The 13,595-nt window shown below is 45.0% G+C and overlaps 1 protein-coding gene across 4 annotated transcripts in view; it reads left to right on the top strand.

Annotated features, from left to right (window-relative positions):
- SCARB1 (scavenger receptor class B member 1) overlaps window positions 1-6,062 on the top strand; it is a 53,647-nt gene extending 47,585 nt beyond the window's left edge. For 2 of the 4 annotated variants that reach the window (XM_083717364.1, XM_083717367.1), the window contains exons 12-14: window positions 2,248-2,343; window positions 3,123-3,257; window positions 5,091-6,062. In XM_083717364.1, coding sequence (XP_083573490.1) covers window positions 2,248-2,343; window positions 3,123-3,236 — 210 coding nt within the window. In that variant the 3' untranslated portion in view covers window positions 3,237-3,257; window positions 5,091-6,062. The remainder of the gene's footprint in view (window positions 1-2,247; window positions 2,344-3,122; window positions 3,258-5,090) is intronic. The other 2 variants (XM_083717366.1, XM_083717365.1) reach the window with 2 other exon arrangements.
- Window positions 6,063-13,595: the final 7,533 nt, after the last annotated feature.

Below are 13,595 nucleotides of genomic sequence, written 5' to 3'. Positions count from 1 at the left end.
TTGTGTTTTTTATATTCTAATTTTATGTTGTGAACCACCCTGAGATCCACGGGTATAGGGTATACAAGTGCATCCTCCAGATGTTGTAGACCCCAATGCCCATCTACCCCAGCAAGCACAGCTCCCCTCCCCCCCCCCCCCTGAAAATTTGGGGAAATGCTGGCCCATTAGATTCACGTCATCCTTGATATGAAGAGATGAGTAGACATAGAAGTTTGGACCAAACTATAGTTCTTTCCAGGGTTGGGAATCTGTGGCTTGTCAGCAGTTGCAGGACCACAGCTCACATCTCATCTGGCCATTGGCCATGTTGGACGGGGGCTGACGGGACTTCTTAAGCTCAACAATATTTAGTTGACATCTATCTTGCACCTTTCTTCCAACATGTGATCAAAGGCAGCATAAATGCAATTTCCAGGTGTCACCCATCCCAGGCACTGACCAGATCCAAACCTTCCGTATTTTTCGCTCTATTGGACGCACCAGACCACAGGACGCACCTAGTTTTAAGAGGGGGAAATCAAGGGGGGGGAAAATATTATTCCCCCCCCAGCCCCAAAGAGCAATGGACAGGCTGCATGCAGCCTGTCCGCTTCTCCCAGAGCTTCTCGGGGCTGCGGGGGAGGCCCAGGTTCCCCCCCCCCAGCCCCAAAGAGCAAAGAAGCCAAGACAGCGAGCGGGATCCATAGCCGCGCAACCTCTCCAGCCAGGAGCTAAACCTCTCCAGCGCGGCTAAAGAAGAAGACAAGGCAGCAAGCGCGATCCATCCCGCTCGCTGCCTTGGCTTCCTCTTTAGCCTTGCGCAGCATCTTTAGTCTTGCGCAACGGGATGGTTTGCGCCCGCTGTCCACCGGGGCTGGACTAGATGACTCCCGGGGTTCCCTTCCAACCCTGCAATTCTATGACCTCGGAAGGTGTCGGGGGTTTCCACCACTGGAGGCTTTTAAGCAGCGGTTGGGGGACCATCTGCCTGGCGTTCTTTAGCTGTGATTCCTACATTGTGAGGGGGCTGGGCTAGATGACCCTCGGGTGGCCCTCCCAACTCTATACAGTCCTACACTTCTGCAGCAGGAGATCCACAGCCACTTCATACAATGCCCACTCCCAATTTTCATTGGAGAGACACTGGCTTCAGTGTCTAGGTAGGTACCCCCCTACCTGCCACACTTCCCCCACCCCACTTAAGCTGAGGGAATTCCTGCCCAGAGAAGCTCCCAGGTGAGGCAAGGGTTAAGATCTACCTCTGGTGGATCGCGCTCGCTGCCCGGGCTTCCTCTTTAGCCTTGCGCAGCCCCCCCCCAGCTGGAGAGGTTGTGCAAGGCTTTTCTAGAGGAGGGAGAAGGGACTGACTGGCGGTGTCAGTCCCTTCTCCCTCCTGGGGAAAAGCCCGCAAGCACCGCGCGAAGCTTGTGTGGGGCTCTTGGGGGCTTTTCCTGCCTGCCTCCCCCCTGCATTCGCTCCATAGGACGCACAGACTTTTCCCCTTAGTTTTTAAGACGGAAAAAGTGCATCCTATGGTGCGAAAAGTACGGTACTTAGCTTCAGCAAGCTGGTGGCCTCATGTACCAAGATCCATCCTCCAGGACCCATCTTCTACCCATATGATGTTGCTGTTGTTCACAAATCAGCCAGTTTCCTTCCTCCTTCCAGTAGTAATAACAGTTACTGGTTGCTGATCAAGAAAGTTATCAAATGTTCTGCTGTCCTGACTACACTCTAAATTTAGAGTTTTTCTGTCTTCCTCCCCACCCCACTGCTATTACATTTTAAAAAGTTATACATTAGTTAATTTGTGAATAATGTGTCCAGTTTGGTCCTGTGCAATACTGATTCAATGGACAAAATTCCCCTATGAAGGCATAGTGCTGGTAGTTTGCTCATTAAGGGCTGTTAAGTAGCCTTGTAGCTCCAACTTGCAGCTCCAACTAGAGTGCATTCCTTGATTTCCTTAGCTGATCGTTTTAATATTCATTAAACTTTTAAGCATGATTTTTTTTTATCAGCTGGAGTTCTACTGAGATGCTGCCACTGTTGGGCATAAACGTGTAAGAAGGTTGAATCCTGATTCTTTAAAGCCCACTTTGTTTTAAACAATAAGAATTCCTTCCAACTCAATTGCACAGCTATCTGTGATTCATAGCCTGGATTATCAAGTAAAAAATATGACTATAGTAATTAAATGAAGCTCTAATCTCACTCAAGCCAGTTGAGAATGGTGTTCGCGTGAAATCTTCATTCTCTCAACAGACATTGAAAGATGGGCCCACTGAGATGCGGACCCAGTCTGGCACAAAATTTTCTAACCCTGGATCCGGCCCTGGCTATAAGTATCGGGGCCCACAGGTAAGAGCCCCCTAGATGGGAAGCCTTATCCTGAAAAAGCCAGGCATGCAAACAGAGAACTCTCTCTCTCTCGCTGCTTCTTGCCCCATTGGGGAATCTGAGCAAAGTGAATGTGGCAGAGGGACAAGTAGAGCCAAGCACTTTGCCTGGACCCCAAGACGTGCAAATGCCTGAGCCAGCCGTGATGCATGGCCAAGTTCTGTCTGTCTTCCTCTCTCTCTTGCCCTTGGGCTGGCCGTCTATAATAGTGGCCTACCTTGTAAGCTGGTTGTGTGGATAGACAGATTGAAAAGCCCCCTGTGAACTAAAATAACATACAGGGTGTGTGTGTGAGTGTGTATAACTCATAGGGGAAGCTTGCAGACTTATAACTCTTGCCTTAAATTTCCAAAGGGAGAAGATTTGAGTTTTTAAAGCATTGCTTTAAAAAAACAAGAGAGAGAGAGATGTGAACAAACCATTTTTGAATCTGGCTTGAGAACCAACTTAAAAAAATAAAAATCCTAAGTAACACTTGACATCTCTTAATAAATCTAAGATGGAAATCATCTTGTATCTAGAAAACCAAACCTTTTCTACCAAACATTGAATAAATTAGACTCCATAAATTAGTTCCAGTGATTACTTTGATCTTATTCTTCAGATGAAATTATTATTTTTAAAAAAACAAAATCATCCCTCACTTAAATGATAATCTTCTCCTTTCTTCAGATAAATAACCAAACAGACCTAGTAGTAGAGCATAAAACACTGCTTAAACCAGACTGATTGTTTTCTAGGGAAAGCTCTTTTTATTTTGGAGTAGTAATAAGGGGCCAGGACCTAAAGGGACCGACCCCATCTCCAAAGAAAAAAACATCAACTCAGCAGCTCGGAAGGAAGCGAAACTATAGGTGGATACATGAAAATAAAAGGTAATGTCAACTATTGTAAAACCAAAGTATCTTCATTCTGTTTAAAACCTTCTTGGTTTTAAACGGCTGCTTCAGTGGTTGGGTGCTTTTAAAATGACGTAGGCGCAACGGTGGGCATCTTGAGTTCCACCCAGGTAATCCCTCTTGATCCCAACAGCCTCCTGGGATCCCCTTCCTCCAGCACCCCATACCCTGCTATTGCTCACCTCATTTTTCTTGAAAATAATAATGATGATGATGATGATGATAAAGCTGGATCCAGGTTCATGAAGGCCTGCTTGGGATTTTGGGAAGTAACCCTTTGCTATAATTCCAATGTAAGAAATACATTCCGGATCAGACATCCTAGTCCACATTGTTTTTGAAGGTGTCTTTTGAAACTATCTACACACAGCTCCCGAAGTTTGGGAGCTTTCTGCCTCCCAACATGGGGTTTTTGTTTTAGTTACCAACAGCCTTGCTAAGATTTCTTCTCCAGGAATTTGCCTCAATGTTGTTGTTTTTTAATGCCATCTAAACAAGGTCCATTATCTTACAACGGTGAATCTTATCAGGTATGTATTGTGCTAAGAAGTTGCCTACTCTTGGTTTGTCTGGAATTACCGCTTTTTGGCTTTACTTAAATTCTAGCGTTATTGGAAAGATGAAATATAAGGCAGCGAAACAGAAAAAGCTGTTGGTTAATTCTGACCAGCTGCTGTAGTTGGGAAGGTAATGTGAGCTTTAGATATTTGTGCAGTTTGCATATTCTCACACAGATGGAAATTAGCCTGATGGAGGGATGTATCAATTCTGCCTCATCAATATCTTGTTCAAAGGTGCCCTTGTGTGGTAAAGGTTGGTAATGTGAGGGGAAACTTCAGTCACCTCAGTGTGGTAAAAGATTGAGGCTGTGTTTGGATGTAACACTGGACTATGGTGAAGTGACTGGGGCTCAGGCTTGTCTACTCTTCCCCTTTCTCCTTTTCCAGCATGGCTAGGTGGAAACTGGAAGCTTTCACTTCTGTGTTTAGCTGCAGCTTAGCATCATGTCCAAACCTGGGCAAGCCAAGGCTAGTCAGCTGTGGCTTACGTCAGCCTTTATCACCCTGGTGCCCTACAGAATTTTTGGATGACAACTCCTATCATCTCTTACTACTGGCTATGCTGACTAGGCATGATTGGAATTGTAGTTCAGAACATCTGAAACAAGCAAATTTTAGAACTGTAGTCTTTGAAGCTGGCATGTTGTTTTGTTTTTAAAAAACAGAATTAAAATTAATCACAGTGTCCGGACACAACACTAAACTATGGTTCGTTTAAAATGGAAGTGACAGCTCATAGCCACACTGAAGAGGAACAGAAAGGGCCCAAGCCTGAGGCTCTTGCACACGGACACTTAGCTAGCTGTGCTGTTAGTGTTGCATGTGAAGCAGGCCAGATTCCTGCTGTGTGGAGGTGGGTTCTGGTAAAATGTTCACTTTCTGCAATGGATGTGGTACAGTGGTACCTCGGTTCTCAAATGAAATCTGTTCTGGAAGCCCATTCGGCTTCCGAAATGTTCAAAAACCAAGGTGCAGCTTCCCATTGGTTGTAATAGCTTCTTGCACTCAGCAGACGCCGCGTTGCACGTTCGGGTTCCAAAAAACGTTTGAAAACAGAAGCATTTACTTCTGGGTTTTTGGCATTCGGGAGCTGAAATGTACGATAACGGAGGCGCTTGGGAACCGAGGTTCCACTGCAAGCCGACTCTCCACACCAGGATTTATGAGAAGGATCAGCCCAACTGAACCAAATGCAAACTCTCCTTTCTGACAGTCCAGGTTCTAACTAGACTCTTCTTGCTTCTTTCAGAGAGATGCTCGAGCAAAGACTCCACAGATGCCAAATCTACCAAACCGCCAAATTCAGGATTCAGAAACTACCCCTCTTCTGCAAAAGGACTCAAACACAGTTCACTCCAGCATTTTTCCTGATACTTGATACCTCTGTTCCTCTTTGCCAAGGATCCTTAATGACCAATATATGTGGCCTGGGTGTGGTGTGGGTGGGCCCAGCAGAACAAACTCAGGTGTATTTGGACTGACTCTGGAAGAGTGATAGGTGCACGTGGTTCTTCTCTTCTTACACTAAAGTAGCTTTCCAGAAAGCTGACCCTATTGAAAAAGTAAAGGTGGTTATCTCCATGCCCTGAGATTTTAGTGCCTTCACTCCCACAGCACCACCTTCCCATTACAACCTACCAAAAGTTTCATGTAAGAATTAAAATTGGGTGGGTTTGGAGAGCAGGGTGGAATTTGCATCTGTGGAAGCCACATAGGCAAGATATCAGAGTCTCCCCCTGATTTTATCCTGAGCCCAACGCCTTGCACTCCACAAGCAATTAAATGCTGTTGTCATTTTTGTATGTTTAAACCCAGCTGGAAACATGATGCATCCTTCCTTGCTCATGCGCGCACAAACGACACTTGGTTTTCAATGCGCACAGCATTACAGAAGAAACACTCGGTTCTTCTCCACATCAGGGTTGCTGAGGGCTGTAACAACACGGTGCTAATTTTGGGGTGACAGAAGGGAAAGTGCCTTTATCTTAAGATTATTCTGGGAACCAGAGTGGCACAGTATCCTTGACTTAACTCACCACCACCAAAGTGTTTCCAGTTTCAGACTTTCCACCTTATCCCAGCTTTGCTACTGGAAAGGACCTGTTTTTAACAACTGTTGCCAAATACCATTTCATCCTATTTTCCATGCCATGGTATACAGAGAATATTCCAGATGTGTGTCTTTTTTCAAGAGAAAAATTAAAGTACTCTGAGTCTTTCATTAAGGTGGTCTCTTAGTGTGTCAATGCAGGGTTGTGAAGAGGGGAAGAGGGAGAGAAGCATTTTAGTGTTGGCTTGTCAAAACAGTCTTTGCGTGTGTGGTGGGGGTAAGATTTCATAAATGATGAGAATTTTTTATTTGTTTATTTATAGAAATGCTTATAAATCACAGTTTTGGGAAGCGGAAGTGCTATACAATTATTATATATACAATACAAAACCTCATAAAAACTGAAATCGCATATCAAGCAGCCAACTTATTACAGGAATATTTTTTCTTATTAGTCTTCATAAGCCCTGACAGTATAGAAAAGTTTTCAGCAAATATTTAAACATTAATAGAGAAAGTGCCTGCTGAATCTCCATTGGTGAAAATGTTGGGGCAAAGTGGGGGACTACTATGCTTGGCCTTCCGGTGGTGTTTGACTCCAGTTCCCATCGTGCCTGACTGCTGGCTACATTGGCCAGGACTGATGGGAGCTAGAGTCCAAGAAACGCCTGGAGGGGACCCCCACAAATTCCCCATTTCTGTGGAAGAGGATTGGGAGCATTAGGAGTAGCACTTTAGCACTTGGCCACTGGGCGGAGATATTGCTGCATGGTAGTAAACAAATGTTCCGTGAGGGTGCTGTAGCTACATCAGCCAGATCCCCTCCCTCCTAGTTTTAATGTTTAATCTGGGTTAAGGAAGTGTGCTGCCCTTGATAAACCTGGGCACAGTGAAAAAAGCATCATGCTGGATTTCCCCTGTGTGGTTTGAATAGCATCCAGCCTCTGTGTGTGTGTGTGTGTGTGTGTGTGTATGCGCACGTGTTTTGCAGAGGAAGTCCGGTCACTTTCACCTGCTGTGGTCAACCAGCCGCTTTGAAGTCAACCTGTCTGTGAATCATTAGCCACTTAGAACATTGCAAATAATTAATTGCATATATTCTGCAAATAATTACTTGCATACTATAGCCTGCCTTTTCCTCCAAAGACCTCAAAGTTGCAGGCATGTTTCTCCTCTGCCCACAGTTTTTCCCCTCACAGCAAATCCTGTGATGTAGATTAGGCCTTGATGGGCCCAGTGTCCTGGAGGGAGCTTCCCAGGCGGACTCTGCTTTGAGCCTGGTCTCCTCTAATCCTAGTCTGCATTCCCACCATACCTTTAAAGCACTGTGAAAACAGCTGCGGCCTCCCCCAAGGGATTCTGGGAGCTATAGCTTGTTAAAGGTGATGAACATTGTTATGAGACCCCCTATTCCCTTCATAGATCTACAGTTACCAAAGTTCGTGAGAAGAAGCCTTGGCTGTTAAACTACTCTGGAAATTGTAGCTCTTTGAGGGGAATAGGGATCTCCTACAATGTTTACCAAACTATAGCTCCTAGAATTCTTTGGGGGAAGTCATGACCGGGCGGATGTGGCCCTAGTCTAACACTCCCAACTAGTGTATCACATTGGGAAGATTTGAGTCTTCCAGCAGCTACACTCTTCGTACACAATTGCATAGTGTTAGCACCAACCATGAACTAGAAGTACAGAGTGTATTGTTGTTTATCTTTGTTTATCCCTACTTGAAGGCAATGGCTGTTAGGCTGCCATGCAGAAACCTGAAGATCCTGTCTTTTTTGTTCCAGAAAGCTGCACCATATTACAATATTTTGCCACTCCTTTCAATGAACCCAAGGTGTGACATACAAATTGGTTCTCGCCCTCCCCAGCAACCCCAATTTAGCTCCAAAATAACCCTGGAGTAGTTTTTATTTTATTTATTGAGGGTTAAAGGTAAAGGGTAAAGGGACCCCTGACCATTAGGTCCAGTTGTGGCCGACTCTGGGGTTGCAGCGCTCATCTCGCTTTATTGGCCGAGGGAGCCGGAGTACAGCTTCTGGGTCATGTGGCCAGCATGACTAAGCTGCTTCTGGCGAACCAGAGCAGCGCACGGAAACGCCGTTTACCTTCCCACCGAAGCGGTACCTATTTATTTACTTGCACTTTGAATTGCTTTCAAACTGCTTAGGTTGGCAGGAGCAGGGACTGAGCAATGGGAGCTCACCCCATTGCGGGGATTTGAACTGCCGACCTTCTGATCAGCAAGCTCTCGGCTCTGTGGTTTAACCCACAGTGCCACCTGCGTCCCTGAACTTGTACCAACTGAGTTCTACTAGGTCTAGACCCATTGACGTTAACTGGCCCAGGTTAGTCATACCGACTTGAAAGCCTTCCCCTCATTCACTTGCCAGGGCAGGCAGGGTCCAGCACTTACGCTGGCTGCACTTATGCTGGCCACCCCAGCAGATGATGTCATTGCTCCTGGTCTGGAAAAACTCCTGGAGCTGCACTTCTCTGCATTCCTCCTCCCATGCTCTCTCTGGCCCGAGGGACACAGCCATTCCTTTCTCCTGGGGTCCTGCCAATGGACCATGGCCAGTGCACTGTTTGAATCATGACTATTCATGAAACTCCAGTTATTAATAGGATGCAAACACTTCTTTCTTTTGTTTCTTTCTGAGATATGGACAAAAGAAAGTTGTCCTCTAATCTCTCTGCCCCCAGTCTCAAAAGCTTTGGCATGAAAGCTAATAGCTCAAACCAGCCTGGCACAGCTGCTTGCAGCTGGCATCTCAGTGCCACCTGCATGCGATTGGCCTTCAAGTCAAGCATTAAGCAACCCTGGAAAAGTGCAGCTGACCGAAGGTGCTGGTGCAGGCCTGTAAATCACTGAAGCAGGCCACAGGTTTGTCGAAAGACTGCCAGCAGCCTCAAAGGGTCTCCGCTGCCCTTTTTATACTTTTGCCTCCACTCGCCTGGTGCTTTCCGACTGGGGGAACAGATGAGGAGGGGTGTGTGCAACAAGCTCAGTATGGATTGCATGCATTTAAGTGCAAAAGAAAGGCTCAGTTCTCCTGTCAGTTCTGGTCTGGAAACAATTTGGACCTACTGGATTATTTCACACACACATCTGGAGTGGCTTTTCCTAAACTTCTGTTGTACTCCATCTTCCATCAGCCCCAGCCAACATGGCCAACAGGCAGGGGTGATAAAAATTGTAGTCCAGAGATAGCTAGAGGACACCAGATTGTCAATGACTCTTTTGTGTGCACACATACACACACATGTAATAATATATAATATATAATAATATAAAATATATAATATAGGATCAACATAGCTGCCAGCAGTTTTGGACACTACTTGTGGAGGAGTTGCGGCTGTCATGATGAGCTCTTGCATGTCAACATTCACCCCTGCACCACAGCCACTCAGCCATCATTTTGTAATGAGCTTTGTTTCCTGTGCCACTGTTTTGGATCTGGCTCCCACTGGCAAAACTCAAGCTTCTCGGATCTACTATCCCCCTGCATTTTTTTACTAGAACCCTGAAGTCTGTCATCCAGTTTTTGAGAAAAAGGAATTCTTTCCTGCCCCCCCCCCATACCCCAGCTCTCTGAAACACAGATATTTCTAATTCCACTATTTCCTTCTGCTCCTCCTCCAACTCCTCCTGGTTACATAATTCTCATTATAATTTTGAGATAATGAAAGTGGTGCAAAACAGTGTCTTGGGATAATGGTCTCCTGCTACTACCCAAATGTCAAGGCGAAGTCAATGCAGTAATCAAGGCCGCTTGTTAAAAGGCAAAAGGCAAATAGGTGCTTGTTTCCCTAGCCAAAGGCATTAATCTCCCAGCTGATTTCCCCCAGTGCTGGCTGATTGATCGGTTTACTGCAGTGTCATTTTGATCAGAAGGAATGCCAGAGTACAATGCAAATTTAGAAACGCAAAGCAACTTCAATCCCAAATACATACACACTCACACGTAAAATGCAACATATCTCTTCACATTAATATAGAATGAAAATGCATAGAGTGACCCAGTGGCTCTTTAATTGCAGTGGGACACTCATAAAGACCCAGGCAAACAGGTAAGTCTTTGCCTGGTGCCAAAGTGGCACAAACGGTGCCAGTTGCACTCCCAGGGTGAAGTCGCATCCACAGTCTGCAGCAGAGGGTCCAAGTTTCTGGCCCCATATTTATTGAGAATTGCTGACGGACCTCAGGAAGCCCAAATAATATACTTATTAAACGACGAAGATACAAGTAGATCCCTTGCAGTCGCTAGGTACCTGATTAATGTTTTATTTCAAAAGAGGAGAAATGGATCACTGTATGACTCTGACAGCTTAGCTAAACTTAAGAACCATCAATAAGTGCCAGAACTAAGACGCATACACCCCAAAGTTTGATGGATTTGAATTGCGGTTTACATAGAGGGAGCTTATTGTGTATAGTGTTTACTTAACTGAAGTAAAATTGGTCTTATATGGGTGTTTTAAATTGGAACTGTTTAAATTGTATTGTTTATGGATACATTTTGATGTATTGTTTTCGATATGGGCCAATGGCCGCAATAAATAAATAAATCGAAGTCTGCAGCAGAGGGGACAGTCACTTGCCTCTTATACCTCAGTGTTTGTACAGGATGAAGGCAGATGAGGCTGCCTCCTTCCCAAGCCATCAGTGGCCACTAGGCATGATGCCTGTGTTGAACCTCCAATGTCAGAAGCAGTAAGCTTCTGTATACCAGTTGTTGGGAATCGCAAGCGAGGAGAGTGGTCTTGCATTCTGGTCCTGCCTGTGAGTAGACTGCTGGATCAGGCCAGTAGCCCACCTGGTCCAGCCTCCTGTTCCCCCAGTGGCCAACCAGACGCCTGTGGGAAGCCGGCAAGCAGAACATGAGCCCAAGAGCAGCCTTCTCCCCTCCCACGGTTTCCAGCAACTGGACTAGGTGATGGACTAGGTGGCCATTGGCCTGAACCAGCATGGTTGTTTTTGTGTTCCTATGTTGAGACTGGCTACTGGCTCCCTGGCTTCCATAGCAGGAATCCCACCCAGTCCAATGCAGCACACAAGCTGTGTATTGGGGGTGAGACCCTCTCCCTCTCAATTCTGGCAGACTTGCCCAGACCTCAGCAGGCTGCCCTAGATGGCTGGTTTGCTGATTTAGCTTGGCAGGCCACTGGTTATAAAGTGAACCCATTTAAAATGCATCCAAAATACCATAGCAAGGGGTTAATGGACTAAGTGGCATTTCTGCAGCATTTGAAATGGCAGGCATGCAGTTCATTTAACTGCTTCTCGGTGGCAGCACCCAGTTCTCGGCTTACCTTTCCTTTATGGGGCTGAGTTGGACTTTTGATTAATTGCTTTCCGCAACATCCAGCAACAAAGTACACAGAGGCTCTTGCTATAAGCTCGAAAGTGAAAGACAACTAGCTCAGAAGAATGATAAAGCACAACAAAACTATTAACTTATATATATTTGCATAGGAGGAACCAGTAGACTCTCTACAAAAGGCTGTAATGTAAGGATCACACACACATACACAAAATTAAAAAAGGATGTTAGCTTTTTGAGGAGGGAGAGAGCTTTAATTGCTAGACTACTGTTCGGTTGTTGTTTTTTAAGAAAAATATTTGACTTTGCCAAACTGGGAAATAAAACCTAAGTTTGCAAAATTGCAAGTCATTTTTTTTCTCATTTTTGCACAACTGCAAGTAACTTTCTCCCAGTTTTGCAGAACTGCAACTAATTGTGTTCCAGTTTAACCAGAAGCCACAAAGGTTCTTAATGTTTGTTTTCCTACGCTGTGAAAAAGCCTTTCAATTGTTAAAATATTTTGTATATTGTTATTAATACTTACACAGGGGTTACATTCTGGGGATCGTGCCTAAAGCAAAATCGCGTGTAGTCAAAACACATTTGGTTCAATGGCATGTGGAATTGTCGAAGTCTTTTTTCATGGGTGTCTGCCCCCTTTCCAGCCTATTTTTATTTATTTTATTTATATTGCCAAGTGTGTAAAGTGTGCAAGTTAAATATGCACAAGTTACAGACTTACTGTATTTCCATTTATAGACCACTTACTATCTGGTGATGTCAAAGCGGTTTACAATAGATAAAGTTACCTGTTAATTCATTAGATGTCTGACTTACGCCTTCCTGCAAAGGAGCCCAGGCAAGTTATATGCAAAGGTCTGCTTATGCAGGATTCACTGCTACTTGGCCCAAGAAACTTTCTACAATATAGGGCTTCGTCTACTATATAGACCAAGTCCTGATGCAGCTTGGCTCTCCCTCCCCAATAAAAGCTGGCTAGTTTTAAAAAAGCAAAACAGCTACACCAGAGTGGACTACTTGAGAAAATCTTGTGCCATTTGGCCAAGTGAAGAGTGACAGTGGTGAGGAGCAACTGCAGCAGCCTCCCCTGGCTTTGACCCTTTGCTCCTCTGGAGCCAACAGAAAAGGACAGTGAACTGGTTTGCCTGCAGAAGGTCCCAGGTTCGATCTCTGCCATCTCCAGGTGGAGCTGGGTGCGCCGCCTGCCGGAAACCCTGCAGAGATGCAGTCAGTGTAGAGATAGTACTCAGCTGGATGGACCAATGGTCAGACACAGTGCACAGGTGCACAGGTGGCTCGGTTCAGGGGCAGCTCGTGGGCCGGTAAAACAGTCTTCGTGGGCCGCATCCAGCCCATGGGCTGCATGTTGCTGACCCCTGATCTAGTCCAACCTCCTGCAATGCAGGAATCTCAACTAAAGCGTCCATGACAGATGGCCATCCAACCTCTGCTTAAAAAACCTCCAAGGGAGACTGTTGAACAGCTCTTACTGTCAGAAAGATTTCCTGATGTTTAGTCAGAATCTCCTTCCTTGCAACTTGAATTGGTCCTCTAGTGCAGGAGAAAACAAACTTGCTCCATCTTCCATGTGACAGCCTTTGAGATATTTGAAGATGAAATAAGTGATAATGACAATAATAATATCCTTTGCACTCCAATTTTGTTCTTGTCACTTTCCTACGTGGAAGCAATTTCTATTGGCATCTTTACAATATCAGTGGTCTTATGACTATTTTTTTGGGTGGGTTTCAACTACAAACCAGAAAAATCAGATTGTGCAATTAAAATCAATTTGGAGCTCATTTGTAACAACCCCACCTACCCCCCCCAATTTTTGGTGATGAGTGATGAAGAAATGCACTGGAGAGTGTGGGATATCACTTGGTGCGATGTCGTCTAACCTCCCTGCATGCTTACTAAATAACCATTGTTGTCAAACTTCCTTCAAATTTTAAGTGAAGAAATGAGGATGAATGATTGGTGCTCAATAAACCGTCTGGAAACAGCCTTAGTGATGGTTATGTAATATTGCTTACTAATGAGCATGGCAAGCCCCCAGGCAAGCCCCCAGACATGGTGGACTTTTACAGCAACATCAGTTGGATCAAGAGCTAACTGTATGCTGTCAGTGCTCATCCCCCCAAACTGCTTCTTGTACTCTAGTTCCAAAAAGTCAGATTACTGTCTTCTTCACTAACTCTTAATACTTAAAGATCTCAGGAATGGGTTAATACACACAAATGACATCAAATATGCATTTTGCTTACATGTATAAGCAGAAATTTAGATTTTAAATGTCACAGAAGTCAAGCCCTATCCACATCTCCATAAATAAATAAATCAACTAATTTATACTTCAACACAGATCAC

This window comes from Podarcis gaigeae (assembly GCF_964106915.1).
Source record: "Podarcis gaigeae genome assembly, chromosome: 16".
NCBI lineage: Eukaryota > Metazoa > Chordata > Lepidosauria > Squamata > Lacertidae > Podarcis > Podarcis gaigeae.
The sequence above is the reverse complement of the archived record's forward strand: the minus strand, read 5'-3'. Positions and strand labels throughout refer to the sequence as shown.